At 47.5% G+C, this 19,632-nt stretch overlaps 1 protein-coding gene across 3 annotated transcripts in view; it reads left to right on the forward strand.

Moving 5' to 3' along the window:
• The first annotated feature begins 1,649 nt into the window (after positions 1–1,649).
• The window catches only part of SLC6A12 (solute carrier family 6 member 12), a 34,357-nt gene continuing 16,374 nt past the window's right edge, over positions 1,650–19,632 (forward strand). Inside the window, exons 1-8 of one of the 3 annotated variants that reach the window (XM_015865812.2) lie at positions 1,656–1,905; positions 2,428–2,494; positions 8,539–8,735; positions 11,751–11,885; positions 13,161–13,301; positions 14,474–14,561; positions 15,948–16,080; positions 18,882–19,016. In XM_015865812.2, the coding sequence (XP_015721298.1) occupies positions 8,543–8,735; positions 11,751–11,885; positions 13,161–13,301; positions 14,474–14,561; positions 15,948–16,080; positions 18,882–19,016 (825 nt within the window). In that variant the 5' untranslated portion in view covers positions 1,656–1,905; positions 2,428–2,494; positions 8,539–8,542. Of the gene's footprint in view, positions 1,906–2,427; positions 2,495–8,538; positions 8,736–11,750; positions 11,886–13,160; positions 13,302–14,473; positions 14,562–15,947; positions 16,081–18,881; positions 19,017–19,632 lie in introns of all 3 variants that reach the window. The other 2 variants (XM_015865817.2, XM_015865803.1) reach the window with 2 other exon arrangements.

The raw sequence follows: 19,632 nt of genomic DNA on the forward strand, positions 1-19,632 counted from the left end.
TACGGCATTTCTCGCAGCATTTTTAAAGACTCCGTGTTTAAATCACAGCAGCACCTACCACTTATTTTACAGCACCCCAAAGGTCGGTGAAATTTGGAACGTGGTGATCTTTTTTTGACTTGGAATATGGTGAATTGAGTTGTTTTGCATTCAGGATCAGCCCAGCACTCCTCCTCTCACAGGCTGTGGCACATACCCCAACTCAGACCCTCCCCAGAAGGGGAAGGAACAATGTCTCGTCAGACAAAAGGCATGCAATTCTTTGAACTTCCCCCTCACATTCAGAATCCCAAATCTGTAATTTAGTCTAAAAAGTCAATTAGTAAGTTTCAGGAATATAGGGGTGGGATTGAATACCTGTTTTTTTTTTCCTGCTGTATATTCTTTTTCTTTTTTTCTTCCATTTCTATATGAGAAGTTCATATAAGGGAATCCCAATGATTTTGGCTGGGTCGTTGGTACATCAAGTTGCTTTGGGCACCAACATGTGCTTCTCTGTCCCAACAGCTACACAATGTCCTTTGCGTCTTTGTGACCTACGCACTGTAGATATTTGCTGTCACCTCGGGCACCCCATGGCAATAGGATTTGCTGCCCTGTGCCCTCTGCCTGATGTTTGTCCATAGTCCTCCTTGGTCTCTGATCACCAGCAAGCATTGCTGTTAGACTCAAAGAACCTGTCAGACCAAGGACATTGCCCTAGCATCTCTAATCCTCCCCACAGCCCACTGTTGTTGCCAACACTGAGCTCCTGCATAATCTCCCCTTACCTTGTCCTCTCCTTTACCATGGGAGCTGTAGGATAAAGGAACATTTTGCCTTGAATGTGCTTCCAAAGGAGGAGACTCTTGACAGCTTCTTCTTCTCCAGAGCCCCTGGAAGGGACTGACTGCGATGGGCATTGCTGAGAGGGGCAGAGTGAGGCCCTGCACTGGAGCAGCACTGCAGCAGCGGGAGCCCATTACTGTACTGCAGGGCCTCGTTAGCACTCGTTACTTTGGTTATATTCACTTGTGATTAGTTACAGTGGAATTGTTGTAGGAAGTCACAGGCTTGCTTAAGCAGAAATTAACCATAAACATAAAACATAAATTATAAGAATGCCTTGGGGAAGCTCCTCTAAAAATACAGCGTTCAGCTGACAAGGCAAATTCCTGATCAAACAAGCAGCTGTGAAGACAGTGTTTCTTTGGTTTCATTAGCAAAGGTGCCAGAAGGTGGATGGGCATGAGCTGTGGTGGCTCCTCTGGCTGAAGCACAGCGGGATGGAAGCCAGACTGCACCATGCTCTGGCCCCAAAGAGTGAGAGAAGAAGGGAGGTGAGGAGCGCTGCCAGCCAGCGGGGAGCAGGGTAGGGAGGAGGAGAATTATTACCTGGGGAGAAACTGTAAAGACTGAGTGTAACTTCTGGTATTTTCTAGTTAGAAGAGTAGAAATAACAGCCTTTTTTCCCTGATGGAGGGTGATTTTCACTCATTTCTAGATAAAGTTTTCATTTAGGTTGGCTTTCTTCTTCTTTTGCCTGAATGTCACAGGTCTTTTCCCATCTACAGTTTTGCAAAAGGCCGTGATGATCTTGTGAAATACTTCAGTGTGGATAAATGAGGTTTTTAGGTCAGCTCTGCTTACCTAGGCTTATCTCGATCCCCCTCCATATCTGGATAACCTCTTCTGCCCCTCTTCCCCAGCTGCCCTGTGTGACACTGGAGCTCTGCAGCAGGACAGGCAGCAGCATGGTCCCAATCAGCAGGGACTGTGGTGCTCATGCTGTGGTCTCTCGTGACCCAGAAGGCTGCTGTCAGCATTTTGGTGACCAGATGAAGCTCTAACCCTGGTGTATGGTGGACGTGTCCCAGTTTGAATCCTGCATGCGGCTCTGGTTTGACGGCACGGATACGTGAAAAGGTCAGTAGGAATCTGGCAGGCATGCTTATGGGCAAAGTGATAGATGAAACAGTAACAACCATTAAAAAATAATAATGTATGGAGCTGAACTGACTTGAGAAAAGTAGCAGAACTGGAATGCCTGCTGCTGGCAAAGCTCACGATCAACCCTGGAAAAGTACATTGGTGCTGAGATGGGTGCAGAGCAGGCGGGTAGCTGGGGCTGTCATTTGGGGTCTGTGGGCTCACTGCCGATGGCTGTGGCTGATCTTTGCAAATGTGGGGCCTTTGCCCTGTCCACCCACAGCTGCTTGCTATTCTTGCTTTCCTGTCAGGGCCGCAGTTCAAGGTCTGGAGAGGCATACACAGAAAGGGAGCAGCAGAGAGAGTTCTCCCTCCCCGGCACACCTCCCTGTGCCACCCCACCACCCACCTGAGAGCAGGGTGACATTTTAATGGGGGGAGCTGGTTGAAGGGGAGGGACTGGAGGAGGAGAGAGGGGAGCCTTTGCCTTAACTCTTGCTGCATCTCCCCGGCGTGCAGTGGATTCCCCATCCGGACGCTGGTGAGACGGGACCGGCTTGCCTGGGCAGATCCCACATGGGTGCAGGTGAGCTGGGCATCTGCTCGCCTGCATGTCTGGCTGGGAGTGGGACAGTGAATCTGTGAGGGAAAACACTTCCCAGCAAAGGGAGAGAGAGCTGGAGGGTGGGGAGCAATTATTGGTTGGGATCAGCGTAGGGAAGAGCTTGTTCCTAATGGTTCCTGCAGGACAGAGCAGGCAGCATTGCACTGCCAAGAAGTGGTGGATACTTGAAGGATGGGCAATTGGCACTGAAGGCTGCAGCAGAGCAAGAGAAGTCCTCATGCAGCAGAAAGGTGGAGAAAGACATAAGAGGGGGCCAGAGAAGGATGGGAATGAAAAGCAGCAATAGCTAGGTAGAGATGTGTAGGGGGAAAAGCTTCTAGGCAAACAGGAGGCAGTGACTCCCACCGTGCTACCCTGCAGATTGCTGGCCCTGTGCTAGTGCGTGGGCTCGGGATTGCGGCTCCAAGAGGTGCTCTCTGCTCCTTGTCCTTCCTGCTCAGGGTGTCCTCGGATCTATTCCCAGTTAGGGGTGAAGAACCAGCCTGGGGGAGGGCAGGGAGAAGGCAAGGACTGTGCATGTGCAGAAGCTCGGTGATCTGAGGGCGTGTTTGTGAACAAACCCAAGCAGATCACGTGGGGGTTTCATAACACCTGATCCACATCTCCTTAAATCAACAACAGTGCTTTTAAAGCAATCACTGTGGTGAATGGGGGCTTTCATCCAATGCCATTGGAAATGCTATTGCTGTAGTTTTCTTCACTGAGATCTGGAGATACGAGGGTCTGAACCTTGGACCTGGCCTTCACAACTCTGCCCATCAGTGCTGAATGCAGGGCTGCAGATGTGGTCCCTGCCAAGGGTTGCCCAGCAGGTCCTGTGCCTTACTGCTGCCTGCTGGTGCTCTGGGCAAGGCCCCGAGACTTCCATGCATACCCATGTGCTCCCCGAGCTTGAAGCTCTGTGAAGGAGCGGCTCTGCAGCCACCATGTCCCCTGCCCTGGACTCTGTCCTGTCCCTGTGGGGCTGCACGACAGGTCACTGTCCTGCCCCAGCAGAACTTCTCTGCTGCCCATGAGTTCTGGCTGGCTACCAAGCATCCAGCTAGGAACAGACTCCAACCAGGCCCAGGTTGCTGCAGGGCTGGGGCTTTCATGGTTTTCTTAGGCTTTGCCCTCTGCAGCAGTGACAATGAGCTGCAGCCACTTAGGAGCCAGTGGGGAGAAGAAAAAAGCCTGCACTGCTGGCTTGTTCTGGCTGTGTTGCTGTGCTGGCAGAGGATGAGGAACAGCTTGGTCCCCCTGAGCCACAAAAGACAGCACTCTGCACTCCTTGCAGTTTGCATCATAGATGTACATGTCACTAGCATCTCTGCAGATGCTTCTTCTCTCATTCTTGCTGGTGTCAGTGAACAGCAAACACGCTGAATGCAGGAGCATTGCCCTTATTTCATGTTGGAGAAAATGCAAGCAGGGTCTGATCCTCATGGCAGCTTCTGTGCCCCAAGAACCTTACTGGACAGATGCTTTGAGATACCCTGTAGCCCACACCACCTGCAAGTTAATTGAGACATGTAAAGATGCCAGTTAGCTTTCAACATCTTGAAAAGAGAGGCATTTTAGTTTGAACCGGTGACTGGGAACTGATCACTTTTCTCTTGCTGTACCTTTTCTTGCCCTTCTTCTTCTTGCAGCTGGAGCAAGCCATGCTCCAGAAGAGTTCAGATTTGTGAGCAGCAACCCCTATTTGTGTTGCTGGGAAGAACTACTGCTCACATTTCCCTGTACATCTTGTGGCTATGTCCTGCTCCAGCAGCAGCACTGCTCCAGCCTGGATTGCTCTTTCAGCTGTACCCTGGCACTGTACTCTGGTTCTCTGTCCCTGCTCCCTCCTCTTGTCATTGGCATGCAGTACAGGATTCCAGCTGCCAGCTCATATCGTGCAGCCAGCAAATTTCCTGCATCGTCCTGCTCCTCCTTGCATAACACAGCACAGCCTGCCTTCTTTCTGATTCTTCCCTCCCCACCTCAGATTGCAGTTTATGTACTTGGCTGCTACTTCTTCCACAATAAAGTCAGGATGCAGAAATGCAGTGCAGCTGTCTGCAGCCATCACCTGCAACTCTGCTTCCTGCAGCTCAGACAACACCTCCCAGCGTCCAAAGGTGCTTTACATTGCGCTTCCTCTGCTGAGCGTTATCTTCTGCTTTTTGATATGGTATCAATTGCTGATTCACTGTTTGCTCCTGAGACTGCCCTCTTCTCGTTTGCCTTGAGATAAAACAGCAGAAGAGGTCAAACAGAGGAGGTCATCTGCCCAGAGTCAGGGCTCCTGAGTGGTGACACTGGGCTTGTGGGAAGACAAGCTTCTCCCTTTTATGCCAGAACTCCTGAAGGCTTCCTTCTCTTTTTCTTCTTGTTCCTCATCTCATATGAGCAGTCCTCAATCAGTCCTTTTTAGGAGGGGCTGAGGTACCACCAGGATTTGCTTTCAAAGGATGCTTTCATTTGTAGAATCATTTGAATTTGAAGGGACTTTTAGAGATCATCTGGTCCATCCTCCTTGCAATGAACGGTCCTCCACAGGTAGATCAGGTTGCTCAGAGCCCCGACCAGCCTGACCTTGGGTGTCTCCAGTGATGGGGCATCCACTGCCTCTCTGGGCAACCTGCTCCAGGCACCTTATTGATGGACTGAGGGTTGAAAATACAGCAGGGCACAACTGAAAGTGGCTGGTGAGGTTGGAAGGAGGTGAGGTCAGAAGATGGAGGTAGTGGATGAGGGGCAGAACCATGGGCTGTACCAGGGGCATCTCAGTCATGGGAAGGACCTCGTGGCAAAGGAACAAAAGAGATTGAGAGTAAAGGAGCCAGGGGATTTTTCTCCAAACTTTAGTGAAGGAAGAGCAGTAGAATTGCAGGCAGGCAGTGAGAAGAAAAAGTATTTTTTCCAAGCTTGTATTAGGACAGAAGTATCTAAAGGGAGAAGAAAATGCATGTCGGGGAAGATGTCACACAGAGGGTGTCTGGACTGCTGTGGGAGACTCATATTATTCCTAGCTGGAAACAAGAAGCTATTTGAGTCCCCATCTGGCCTGGGAACATATAGGGCAGGAGCACAGTGGGAGTAGATGTTCCAGAAAGGAAGCAGGAGTTGTGTGAATAGGCTTCCTCATAGAAACAGCAGGCAATGCAGGGGAGGGAAATCTGATGTGTAATGCTGTGTATCATTTTGCTTGGGAAGGGAGAAATAGGAGCTCGAGGCACAGAGGGCCCAAACTTTGGGCACTAGTTTAAGTTACTACCCATACCCAGTTGAAAAGGTTTATTTCTATAACTTGGGTGCTTCTCCATTTTTTGCAATAGGAAAATAAAGCCACAAGTTCAGCATCTCCCCTGCTGATCCATGCTTTCCCAGGGCAGCATTCCAGGTTCTACACTTCATGTTGGCTTGTTCTGGGAACAGGGGATGGGATCAGAGTGGGTCAGAGCCCATGTCCTGCTCCAGACATCATTGATAGCAGCACTAGGGCTCTGGGCTGGCACTCAGCACTGTCTCCTGGGCTGGACAGAGGAGGTGGCTGCCCATCAGTGAGCTTCCCTACCCTTCTGTGAGACAGGGCTAATGCACAGACAGAGAAAAGACAAATATTAGAAGTAGGCTGCTTCTTGGATCTCCTTGCATTAAAAGAACAAAAGCAAAGAATTAGCAAAGTCCTCTCCTGTCAGCTTCTCATGACATCCCCAATAAGCTCAGACTTAAGCATCATTGTACTTGATAATGCGCCCTGGACTGCAACAAATTGGGACATGCCAAGGACTGTGACAGATCAAACATGTTTCATTAAGTACGTGTTATTTTTTCTCTCCCATTTGACAGTGTGAGGAGCTCTGCTACTCTCAGAGCCGAGGAGGCTGTGCTGCAGCATCTGAATGAACTGATGAGCCAGCTGGCAGCCCTGCAGCAAGCCGGCAGCAGAGAGAGGGTCCTTCAGAAGCCAGGAAAAGGCTGGCTGCAGGACCTAGCCCTTGCCCTCCACATCCATAACAGCAGAGAAACAAAGTGGAAGTGGCAAAGCTGGGGTTGAAAAGCTTTCAGGTTTAACAGGGAACCAGAATCTTTGTGCAGTGTTTTTCAGCAGGCAGCCATGTGAGGGGAGGGGCAGCTGGGGGTCAGGGGCAGGGTCTGCACCACAGGGCGGTGGGCATGGAACAGAATGCCCAGGGCTGTGGGCACAGCCCTGGGTGCCGGAGTTCAAGGGGAGTTGGAACAACACTCTCAGACACAGGGTTTGGGTTTGAGTGGTGCTGTGTGGAGTCATGGGTTGTGCCCAATGATCCTTCTGAATCTCTTCCAACTTGAGAGATTCTGTGACTCTTTGAAATGTGCTGCTGGTGTCAAAGGGAAGAGTAGGGGCCCCTTGGCACAAAGGCAGATGATGGGGACACAAAGACCTGGGCGTTTACAGAGCAATCGATATTTTGCACTGTGGTCCGGTTTCTTTTCTGTACTTGAATGACAGAAAATATGCCTTCTGCCAAAAGCTGCTTGCTTTGCTATGCACATTCACTAAAAATTGTCTTTTCATATGCAAGTGTCTTTCTCTGCCTGAGGACCTGATATATCCAGAGGGTTAGCATTTAGGAAATGATTTCATTTGCATTAGGCAACTTGCAGAAGCAAATGAGACACAGTAATAACGATGCTGTCTTGTGTGAAGCAAGCTTGAGCATCACCAACCTGATCCTGCTTCCCTCTCACCCTGTTGAACACTGCACCAAAAGAAATGCTGTGATGTTTGTATGCTACTGGGCCAGTTTGTTGGTAAGACCATAAGTATTGTTATTCCCAGTTGTCTCAGGCTTCCTGATAGTCCTTACTGAACATGATCCGGCTGACACACTAGCTAGTCTTAAGTGAGAAAACTGAAGAGAATGTACAAGGAGAGAAAGAACGGTGTCCTGGTTCCATATGAGGCTGCAAAAGGTTGTTAGATGGATTTGAAGGTCCTGTAAGGTGGGGAAAAGCATGGTGAGCTATTGCTCATTCTGTTGGCTGGGAGAGGTTCCTGGACTGAGTCACTGGACTGAGCCATGCCTGGACTGCACCTGGGGGAGACTCAGCTGCAGAGGTCCAGAGGAGATCCAAGGACAGAGAAAGAGATGAACAGCATGGGCAGCACAGATTCCTATCTCTGCTGATCCTTGGAAATGGGGATGGTCCCTTAGGATGCACAGAGGAAGAAGTAGATGTGATGTTACAATACCTACCTAACCACCAGTAAGCTAATGTGAAGAGACAAAGCCCTGGTTTCTTTGCACTTACAGATAGTGGGGGTGGAAGCCTTTAACAGAGACATTGCTGCTTTGGAGAGATTTGCTTCCAGTGCAGCTTCCTAACTCAAGCATGGGAACATCTATCCCTTGCTGACACCAACTGGCCCTTCCAAGGCCAACCTCTTCTCAGTGAAGCCACCTGCAAGATGTAGGACTTCCCTGGCACAGTTCATCATCTACCCTGTTCATGTTAGGTCTGTGCTTTCCATGTGCATCCTTATACCAGGCAACCCACTAGAGCATGCTTCTGAGGAGGATTATTTCAGACAGGTCAAAGAAGATTCCTGTCTTTACACTTAATCTTCCCTTTATAATCAAATGCTGGGAATCGATGTGAAGAAGTTATCAGCAAGAAGATTCACTCTGGCCTAAGTGAATTTTGGCTCAATTTAGACTGACCAGCCTATAAAAAGGACAATGTGTACAATAGAAAACTGCATTTTGCAACAAGCAATGACTAACCTTGCTTAATTAAGATGATGCTACAGATAATTCAGTATTCTGTACAGACTGGAAAATATCTTTCTTGTTCTGCCCCTGTAGGCCAAGCCACATTCAGCGTGGCTTCTCAAGCAGTGAGTGAATTTTCTGTGCTTTCTCCTACATGTTTTTCTTTCAGTTTTGCACTCACGGTGACATTAATAATGAGTCTGTTGTTGTGGCTGGTCCTTTCACTCCTTCTCCAGCCAGCAGCTCCCTGCACCTGCAGTCTATTTTTCCTCTGTCCCACAGAGTCATGACAAGAGACACAACCAAGGAGGCAGAGCCCAATGGGGCACTTGTAGCTCCTGAAGAGACAAAAAAGGAGGAAATGGAAGAGCGAGGCCAGTGGAGCAGCAAAGTGGAGTTTGTGCTGTCCGTGGCTGGAGAGATCATTGGTCTTGGTAATGTGTGGAGGTTCCCATATCTCTGCTACAAGAACGGCGGTGGTAAGTTGTCAGCAAGAGTTGTCCTTGGTGTGCAGGCCAACTCAAGATACACTCGTATCTGGACCTATTTCTTCCCAGTGGGTGCTGCTTCTCAAAGCAGCTCTGACAAGTTTTAATTACAAATGAATCTTTTAGGAGGGGAGCCCTCCCTCTCAGGAACTCTTCAAGGCTCTTTGGTGTTCAGAGACACAGATGGTCTTCCAAAATGAGCTGTGAAGGGTCAGAAAGCCAGCATCAACCTCCTTCTGCGTCATTGCCTTTCCCACTCTATCTGTCATCCCCACTTCTCTCAGGTCCTTGTTAGAGGGGAGAAAAGGCTTTGATGGTGCCAGTATCCTTGCTAAAGCCTGGTATGTCCTTCCTGGCACCTGGGTGCCCTCTTCCTTCTCCAGGACACTGGAACTCCCATCTGCAACTCTCCCAGGGCTGGCTGCCCTGTGGTTATGAGGGAAATACAGTGTTTTATTAAGCCAGCATAACTCAGTTAGCTCCAGAAGTAATGGAAGGCATCAGCTGAAGCATCTTGTCTTGTTGCATAGGGAAATATAAGACAGAAGGGCCATCTCTGAGAACGTGTGTGAGAAGGGTTTTCTCAGAGGATGAAAAGAAGAAGGATGCAGCTACTGCTTCCCCATGAGCAGTTCTCCCAGTGGTCAACACACTGCTAGGGAAATCTGTCCCCAGGAAGCATCTATTCCCTTCCCTTTTGTTTCTTGTGTGGCTGCCCCTTTCACAATAACAATGCAATAAAATCATTAAGTGGTTAAAAAATAAGATTTCATAACAATAACACGTAGCTGGGGAGGAAGAAGACAATAACTGACTGTCACTAGCTTTTGTTAGCATGTTCCCCTTGCCTTAAATATTTTTTTCCCCACAGGCCATGTCTCAAAGGCCATTCTTCCCCCATGTGCTGTGAGCTGTCACCAACAGATTACTGATTCAGCTGTTATTCATTCCAAGATTACCAAATTCTCATCCCCTGTGCTGTTTCTGGAGTCCTTCCAAATCATGCTGGAGTCAGTACAATGTCACCTCTGAGCCAGATAGGGGTTGGATAAGAAGATGGTTTAAGAAAATATGAGTCTTTTCTTGAACCTGGAATGGGTTTTAGCAGATCCTTTAGTTTCCTTCTTTGAGATTTTGATCGCAGTAAGTCAGAAGAGCACAGGATAGCTAACACTGGTGCTGCACAATATTGAACAGTCCATTCTGCAGTGATGCTTTGAGAGAAAGGCCAAATCTTCTGCATGGAAAGTTCTTTCCGGGGCTTAGATGATACCTTTACATAGTGTATGTCTATGGTATCCAGTTCAGGGAACCGAATGGCCAACAAACTTCTATGGGACAACACACTGCTTTTCTCATGATGCTGAATTATATCCTTAACCATTGGAAAAGCCCTCAACATGGTTGCAAAAAAAAAAAGGTATTTGCCTTTTATAAGTGCTCCACTGCTCCCAGCCTGAGAATGGTGTCCTGTTACCTTTCCCTGCTTTCCAATGCAGTGAAACAGTTATGAAGTTGTAAAGACTGATGGCATAAAAACAATCGTGTTAACTTTTTGTGAATCAACGGATCGTAAGCTTGTGTATGGTTTCACTTCAAGTTTGATCTAATTGTTCAGCATCCTGTAGTTGCTACAGAACTGTAAGGAAAGGAGGTTTGTTTCTGGGGTCTTTCTTTCTGAGCCTCCTTCAGTGGAGAAACAAAGAGAGGAGGAGATGGCAGCTGGAGTATCAGCTGGTAACAGCCTGGAAAGGTTAAGGGAGACGAGACAGGAAAGATGTAAGAAAGCTCTTGTTGCTCAGAATAAAACAGGTCAGCCTTTGAGACATAATACCAAAGGAGAGGGTCTGGTTTGCTGGAAGGCCCCTGCATGCACAGGATAATAAAGTTGTCCTGCAGATTTGTTGCAAAGGGGTCTTGTAACAGCAAAGGAGCAGTTGCCTCTGGTTTAGTGTAAGCAGTTCCCACTGCCTGCTCTGCAAACCTGTATGGAGGCTGTGAGCTGGGTTCCCTGCCTCCAACCTCAGGTCCCCCATAGCTACAGCACAGCTGTGTTTAGAAAAAAATCTGGACCAGCTTGTTATTGTAACACTGCTGGCTTTAAAACAAGAGGAAATGTTCCTAATTGCTAATTATCCTTCATAAGAAGGAATTTCAGCATGAGTGGTTGTACTGGCAGGGGAGAATTGGGACCTGCCAACAAAGCCTGGTCCTGCTGAGGACAGGGCCCTCATCTCTGCTGCCCACAGTGCGGCTGCTCCCCAGGCTCATGACCACATTTTGCTGTGTGATGGAAGGACCCTGTCAGAAAGGCATCTGCCCTGACCTGCTTCACTTTCATTGCCTGTCTTTGGAGGGGAGTGGAAGCGTGGAAGCCTCACACTCTTTATTTTAATGAAAAACCAGAGAGAGAAGTTAAGCTTTTTCATTTTGAAAATACTAGAATGATACTGTCTTGCCATCCCTCTACTTCCATTCTTTCAGTGCAAAACTACTTGTCTAATTTGACATGAAATTTGTCTCAAGGAAATGTATACCTCAACACATTTATTGTTTATCAAGAAATGCCACAGTCTCCAGGTTTGTATCCTCCAAGCAAGTTTTCTCTGCCTCCCAAGACAGGCAGAACAAATGTGATTATGTGAAGCAAGGGCTCCTTGAGCTTTGCCTGTCTCCTGCTGAAAGTGAGCATGAAGTTGAGGAATGACAGCAGGGATAATTTCTTCAGTGTGGTCTTTTCCCCTTGCCCAGCTCTACCTTACCTCTAGTCATTGGCCAAGACCAAACACAGCAGTACTGCAGCAGCACAAGGCAGACCAGACTTGTATTTTTCCGAGAACTGATGAAGTAAGAGAACTTTCTCTTTTGCAGAGGCCACACAGTTAATTCAGGGAAATAGTTCTGTTTACATCTAGAGGATTCCAGCTGTGGCCCAAGGTACCTGTAAGGGGTGTGTGGGGTAAGGTTAAAGAGGTTCCTGAGGCAGTATCTGGCCTCTCTTTGCAGGAGCATTCCTCATCCCCTACCTCATCTTTCTCTTCACCTGTGGGATCCCACTGTTCCTTCTGGAGACAGCACTGGGGCAGTACACCAGCCAAGGAGGGGTCACTGCCTGGAGGAAGATCTGTCCCATCTTTGAAGGTGAGTCAACTTATAGGAACTGCTGGCAGCAGTTTCTAAAAATTAGTGACTCAGAGCCTCTTTTGGAAGCATTATTCTGCTTCTCTTTCCCTTTCTTTCCCTCTTTTGCTCCCTTCCTCATTTCCTCTCTTCTTTCCTTCTTTCCTTCTTTCCTTTCTTTTATTTTTCCTTACTTTTTTTCCCTATTCCACCTCCCTTCCTCTCTCTTGCAGCCTTGTTTTCTCTCCTGGTACCTGCTGTGTGTGCAGGTGATTCCTGTAGGTGACTAAAGGTGAGTGGTGCTGGGTAAGAGGGTGTGTTGACAGACAAACACCTCCATGGAAACTGGGACAAATGCTGAAGAGAGAATGGGGCTGCATGTGTCCTGCATACTAGGGTTGTCATGCTGCAGCCACCACTCTGACAGCCTGGAGCTGGGCTGGGGCTAAGGTACAGATGTAAGAACCAGGACTCCTGAGCTAATTTTCTTATGGAAGAAGGTTGTTAAATGGCTTTAAGATGTTAATGAATTTAACTCTCACAATTCTCCTCCCCAGAGGAGAGTCTATTACACTCGTTAGATGGACAGAGAATCATAGAATCATAATGGCTGGAAAAGACTAGTAAGACTGCTAAATCCAACTGCCAGCCCAACAGCACCATACTGCTAAATGTGTTCCTCAGTGCCACATCCACACAGTTCTTGAATGCCTCCAGGGATGGTGACTCCACCACCTCCCTGGACGACCTGTGCCAGTGTGTCATCATTCTTTCTGAGAAGGAATGTTTCCTAATATCCAACCTGAGACTCTGCTGGTGCAACCTGAGGCAATAGAACCCTCTGGTTCTATCTCTGTTACGTGGGAGAAGAGGCCAACCCCCACATTGCTGCAACCTCTTTTCAGAGTGTGATAAGGTCTTCTCTGAGCCTCCTCTTCTCCAGACTGAACAATCCCAGTTCCCTCAGCCATTCCCCATAAGACCTGTGCTCCAGACCCTTCACAGCTTTGTTGCCCTTCTCTGGACACCTTTGAGGATCTCAGTGTCCCAAGGACCTAAGGGCAGAGCTTGTCTCCTATATCTGATCTTTTGCCCCATCACCATATTTTATGCTTGGTGTGCATCACCAGTGAGAACCCTTTTTGCCCGAGTCTTTCCACAAGAAATAAACTCACCTGCACTCTTCTTACCATTGCATGGATTATGCCTTTTCTGGGGGGGGGAGGGAGAGAAGTGGGGCAAATTTAAACACTTTGTATCTGACAGGTTTCTCAGAGGCTTTGTTTTCCTTCACAGGAATTGGATATTCCTCGCTAGGCATTGAGATCTATCTAAACATCTACTATATCATTATACTGTCCTGGGCACTCTTCTACCTGTTCAGCTCATTCACCGCGGTGCTACCATGGGCCAGTTGCAATAACCCTTGGAACTCAGGTACACCTTCCTCTGGTTGGCTTCTGGTGGGAGGAAAGGTAGGAGGTGGAGACTCAGTTTTCAAATAGATTCATGCAGTCACAGAATCAAAGATTCACTGATCCCTTTTCCCTTTTCCCAATTCCCAGAATTTGTTTGGGTTTTGTAGAAAATGCTTTCTTTACTTGTCTGCTCCTAGGAAGTGGAGTTAGATATGAAGTCACTTTCATGGATCTGATGAGGCTTGGCAGGCTTATTTTTTACCATATTGAATAGGTTGTTTTGCTTTCAGTTCAAAGCCAGGCTGGAAAGGGCTTCGGCAGCAGCTAAAGCCCTTTTATTTTCTTGACTGTGGTGATTCATTCCTTTGATGTGTTAAGTTTCCCCACCCTATGGGCTATTTACTCACAGCTTCCTCTGCCCCTACATCCCAGCAGAGGTAAGCAGCTTTGTAAAGAGTGGATCTGATTCCTTCAGCTCCCCCAACATGTTAATTTATTGATTCCTTCAGCTCCCCCAACATGTTAATTTATTTAATTTCTTGTTTGTATGTTGGTTTGTTTTTGTTTGGAAAACCACAAATGTTCTCTTCATGTGCTGAAGCTTCCCAGTCAGAGCTGGGATTCCTCTGTTTTCCCGTGGACTATCTTTTGCTTGCCAAATGCATGATGAAATGCATTTCTTGGATGCATGGCATCTCTTCCATCCTTTAGCATTTTTACACTAAGTGACAGAGTTGGGGATGGTGTAGTGGAACATGAAGGCGGTTGTGGTTTTTGAGAATATACCCATGTATGTGTGGATAGCAAATGGTGCACGGTGTGGGAGAATGGGATTTTTTATCTTTTTTATTTTTGTATCTTTTTTTCTTTATCTTTGGCCATCTACTGTGGCTACCTCACAATAATCTGCATTTTGCAGTCATGTGGTTTCCATTTTGGCAGGGAACTGCTCTCCCCTTCCCCTGTCTCCTTCCCCTGCCTACTCCTAGACTGGAATTCATAGCTGGGGAGAGCCAGGCTTTAATGAGATGCTTAATGAGATACAAAAGTTTAATGAGATGTTCTATACCACAGGGTGAAAAGTCTGTGTACAGTCAGCATGAAGGTTAGGGAACAGTGGGGAAGGAACATTCCTCATGAAGGGGCCTTGGAAAATTTCTCTGGCTCATTGACTTCCTTTTCCTTTGGTAGATCTCTGTGTGGACTTTCTGAATATCTCCAACTGGGACAACAGAACTGTGCCTGCAAACGCCACCTCTCCAGTGGTTGAATTTTGGGAGTACGTGATCATCTTCCTTCTGTTCAGGCTCCTCTCTCATCCAGGAAATATGCTGGTGTGGGAGGGGATTCCATAAGGCCAAGTAAGGTGCCACATGTCAGAAGCAGGGGCATGTCAGACATAGGGAGCACAGTGCACAGAGCTGTCAAGGAGATTCCAGGAGAACTAGATGCACCCTGAAGGCTGCTTGCAGTAGCATGCCTGCCTAGGGAGCACATGTGCACACATGTACGTGTTCTGACACTGAGATGTCAGGGCAGAAAAGTAATACCAAAATAAACGTGAACTTTCTTTAAGCTGGGTGTTCTCTGTAAGGAGAGGCCAGGGCAGACTGATCAGTTCTCCACAGTGAAATAGAAAGGGTAAAACTGCCATTTCACTTCTTCTGAACACATTCTTCTGAACACATCTTGCCAAAGGAAGAGGTCTATCTGGCTGCCCTGTCTTTGTACTTGGGGAGGAGAGATCTGAGGTAGACAGGTGAGGCACCAGATAGGTGCTCAGGAAGATCTGGCCATGGATCTGGAGGTAGTGAATCACCTCTGAAAGAGGGGTCCTGCACCAGGCCAGCATCTCAGTTGAGCTTCAAGAACCATGCTGTTTCTATAGCTCTTAAAGTGCTCTGAGAGGAGTGAGATTGTCCCTTGCAACAACCAAAGAGCACAGAGAATATGAGGTATGTCCGTGGATGCAGAAAAAGTCTGCATGTTGCCAAAATCTCTTTCCTGCCCAGTTCTTGACATGTGTGGGTTCCTGCCTCTCACAAATAGTTGTTTGGGGTTTTTGTGCAAGCTGCAATGAGAAGGGAACCACAAGGGGCTTAATTTGGAGGAAGGAGTGCATAGGAATCCTAAGTGTGGGTCTGGGCTACTGGGACTGCATGAGCTGCAGGACTGAGCTTTCCTGTTTACACCTTGCTCATGGTGAGTATCCAGGGAACGAGGCTGAATAAAGGACATGGGAAACACAGAGAATACTTTAACTTAAGTGCAGGATGTCCGTGGTGTATGGGGAGGTGAAAGGAAGAGAAGTGACCATGGGTTGATGATGACATTAGTAGCTTGCTTTGGATGGAGAAGTGTCTGCCTAGCAGCTGCCAGGGTGATGGATCAGTGTGGGGTACATGATGATTTCATTCTGTGTGGGTCTGATGGGCACGCTGCAGTGGGCTGGGAGGGTGGGAAGGCACAGAGCTGGGCACAGTGGAGAGAAGCATCCGCAGGAATGACAGAGTAGTGAGCCCTTGGCAATGCTGGGGTGATTCGCTCGTCTGCGAGCCTAGGCAGATCTGCTTAGTCTTTTCATGGGGTAAAATGTCAAAGGTGTGTTTGGATTAATGGGATCTGGGGTGTTAATGCTTATCTCCCTGTCCCTGGATATCGGCAGGAAGAGAGTCCTGGGACTAACGGATGGTATTCACAATATGGGCACTGTGCGCTGGGAGCTGGCTCTGTGTCTCCTGCTGGCGTGGATCATCTGCTACTTCTGCATCTGGAAAGGTGTCAAGTCCACAGGAAAAGTAGGAGCAGAGACGGTCCTCCTCATCCATAATCCTCCTTGTACCCATCTTATATTTCTTTCCCAATCTCTTATATTTTTTCATGAAGTAGAGACTGGAGACACACAGCACCAAAGTCAAACCTAAAATCTGGTGGGTTCATAGTGATTTATATTGGTTGTATTTGACCCATAAGAGGAAGAATGAAAAATCAGGTCAAATGGGGAGGGAAAAGCAGTGAAAGATCTGGGAACTGATGGAAATCATGTGTCACCTTTGTCCTTACAGACACACAGAATGGCTAATGGATACTCCACAAATGCCATTGGGAACCACCCACTCATTCATGTGTTGTCCCAGTGTGACTTATTTATGTTTTTAGCTATATTCTCTTCAGTACCAAGTTTTCTATCCCTGGTAATAATTAAACGGTTAAGCAAAATAGAGAAGCTTCTGCCTGCAACTGTCTCAGAGAACAGATCACTAATTTCACCTGCTTCTTTATCCTGCAAAATACTTGAAGTGGGAGAGATGTCTTTTTGATATCCTTTCGGAACCCTTTTGTACTCTCTGTGGTTCTGTGGTCTTTGGCTCAGCAGGTCACTTTGTGCTTTCTGCTATTGAGACTGGAGCCATTGCTCCTGAAGTTGTTCCCATAGGTCAGGTGGACTGGATACCATTCTGGGGTGGATGAATGTGGTGTGCCTTGGAGTGGGTGTCAGGGACTCTGCTATGGCCTTGGCTTGGTCAGGGCATCCTTCCTCCCTGGGGCTGTGATGAGATGGGTAGGCTATTAACAGAAGGGCATCCAGTTGATGTCCCAGCAACAAAGAGAGGGGAGCCAATTTATTTGAAACAACCTTCTTCCAAATCAGTAACCCTAATATTGGCAAATGTTCCCTGTAGCACTGCAGACCTTTGTTTGTTTCACTGTCAAATCTCACTTCCAGCCTTAAAAACATATTTTAATGGACCGCTGTTTTAACACAACAAGACAAGAATTTGCTCTACTTGTCAGAGCCTCTTGTTGGTGCTGACCTGTCATTCACTGCTTCTCAAGGAGGCAAAACAAGATTCCACATTTGTGGGGAGAGGGGATTTTTAATTATCCATCTCTGATGCTCCATGTGAACTGCTTTGTTAACATAGTGCCACCTTCACAAGAGTTACTCTGATCTTGTGAGTCTGGGTCTACATGGAAGTGCAAATGAGTTGTTGCATGTTCCCATCAGCTCTCAGCCCTCTTCCCACCAAGACTTTCCTTTGCCCAGTGCTCCTCAGATGCAGGGAGTCTGCATTGTAAGAGAAGGCTGAAGAAGTTCACTTGATCTTGGATCAAGTTGGGTTTGGCAATGTCAACCCAGAAAGTGAGAGTTCAGCGAGTGCAGGCAGTAGCTGTCTTGCTTTTCCTGGGATCACAGATTTTCCCATTGCAAGGTTTAAGATATAGGACCTACTTTTTCCTAGTCAAGTGTATGGTCCAGGTGAGTAACACAGGGTGGGTTTTCTTGTCCCAGTCCACAAACCAGACAGACCAGTTGTCCACTCTGCAGGTAGTTGTGTTGAGATTTACAGGAACACTGTCGCAAAACTCAGCTCCTTTCTTTTTCAACCCTGGCTACACGTTAGGACAGGCAGTAGGGAGGTCCCAGAAACTCTGGGTATGTGCATAATTTTGTTTACCCATCGCGGAGTAAACAAAGGCTGTGCTTGACTGAAAGGCTTCACCAATCAGATAAACCTTCCAGACTCTTGTGCTTATGCTTCTGTCATTTAAGGAGTCTGAACTTAAAGAAACAATGGTAACTTCAAGAAAATAATTTCAAATAACCCCACGATGACCCATTTTCATTGAAAGCTTTTTTCTTTTATCCATTTTGCCCACTCTTGCCCACTTTCAATCTTTCCTTTTCTGATGCAATCAGTTGATCTGTACAGATGTTCCCCAGAAGTGATTTCTGAAGGTACATTTTCATTCTTGTGCCAAAAATGCTCCTGTTCTCTTTCAGTCAGGGAGCAGCAGAAGTACTGAGTACCGTGATTGATTTGACCAATTATCACCAGGCAGCAACAACTTCATTTTTGACCCCTCACTTTGAATCCGTACAGCAAACAAGCCTTAATTTTACTTGGTGGTAGTGAATAGTGGTAGTGAATAAATGTTAAGAAGTTGCGGATTACTCATGGATATTTTGCAAACAACAACAACAACAAGTTATATTGGGCAATAGATTAAGGATGATTAATTCTACTGTAACATTTGTTTACATTGCGCACAGGGAGATGTGAAAAGAAGGCTTTACAGAAACAGTGGTATATGTTTTCTTGACAGACTTCTAGGCTCCTGGTGTCCCCATTTTTTACCCATGAGCACAGAGGCACTGGAGGGATGAGGGAGCAGCCCTGGAAGTGCAGTGTCAAATTGGGCAGCAAAAGTTGCTGCTTAATTTGGAAACCCCTTGCTGGGAATGGGACAATTTTAATAACTCCTCATTAAGACTCAGTGACAGGAAGAGACGTAGGTGTCTTTTGCAGCTCTAGAAAGATGAAGAGAACAGCTTGAGAGCAGGGAAATGACGCTGACTGGAAAGAGAAAATAGCAAGAGCAACCAGTGGCACAGCCTTGGGTGAGGAACAGAGCGTAGACTAACAAAATCACTGCTTAGATGTAGCCTTGATTAATCCCTTTCCCATTCCACATCCATGTTAGCTGTAGTGGCCATGGCCAGAGAGAGGGTCCAGGGACATCTGCTGGGTCAGTGCTGCAGCTGGGACAAAGTAATGCCTGCACTCCCTGCCGACCCTCTCTGGTTTCCCTGCAGGTTGTGTACTTCACTGCCACCTTCCCATATGTCATGCTGGTCATCCTGCTGGTGCGGGGAGTCACACTGCCAGGTGCTGCTGAGGGGATCGTCTTCTACCTGAAGCCAGATGTCTCCAGGCTAGCAGACCCGCAGGTGAGTGGAGCAGGTGATGTTTTGGCTTCCTGCTCTGATGGGAGGCCTTCAGATTGGGAGGACCTTGTTACAGGGTGAGCGGGGCCTGGTCCCCACATTGGGCAAATTCTCTGCTCACATCTGCAGCATATGGGTATATTAGGTCATTGCTACTCACGGGCTCAGCAAAATCAGAGGAGCACATGAAATATTCAGCATGCAGCAGATGGTTTTGCTGGGTCTTAAATACAAATAATTAAGGAAAGGTGGAGGGGAAGCAATCTACTACTTTCCATTTCTTCAGGCCCACTTAGAGCTTTGTTTGCCTGGGACCAACCGCATGCCATCAGTGCACATCCCAACATGCAGTCAGGTCTCTCCCCCTATCCAGGTGGGCAGCACTTAGGACCCCCGTCCCAAAGACCCCAACACCTCTTCATCACAGTAGGTCTCCTTCCTTCCCCAGTGGGCTCAGCAGCATGTTCAGGCTGCACGTGCCATTCCTCCAGGGCACTAATGCAGCTCCCCAGCTCCAAGGAGGGTATTTAAATGACGCTGCTGCTAATTATTCTGCTGCTAAATCTTTTTGTGGAGGCAGCCAAGCAATATGCTTAGCCCACAGCCTCAGCTTACCTCC

Source organism: Coturnix japonica, chromosome 1, assembly GCF_001577835.2.
Source record: "Coturnix japonica isolate 7356 chromosome 1, Coturnix japonica 2.1, whole genome shotgun sequence".
NCBI classification, from domain to species: Eukaryota; Metazoa; Chordata; class Aves; order Galliformes; family Phasianidae; genus Coturnix; species Coturnix japonica.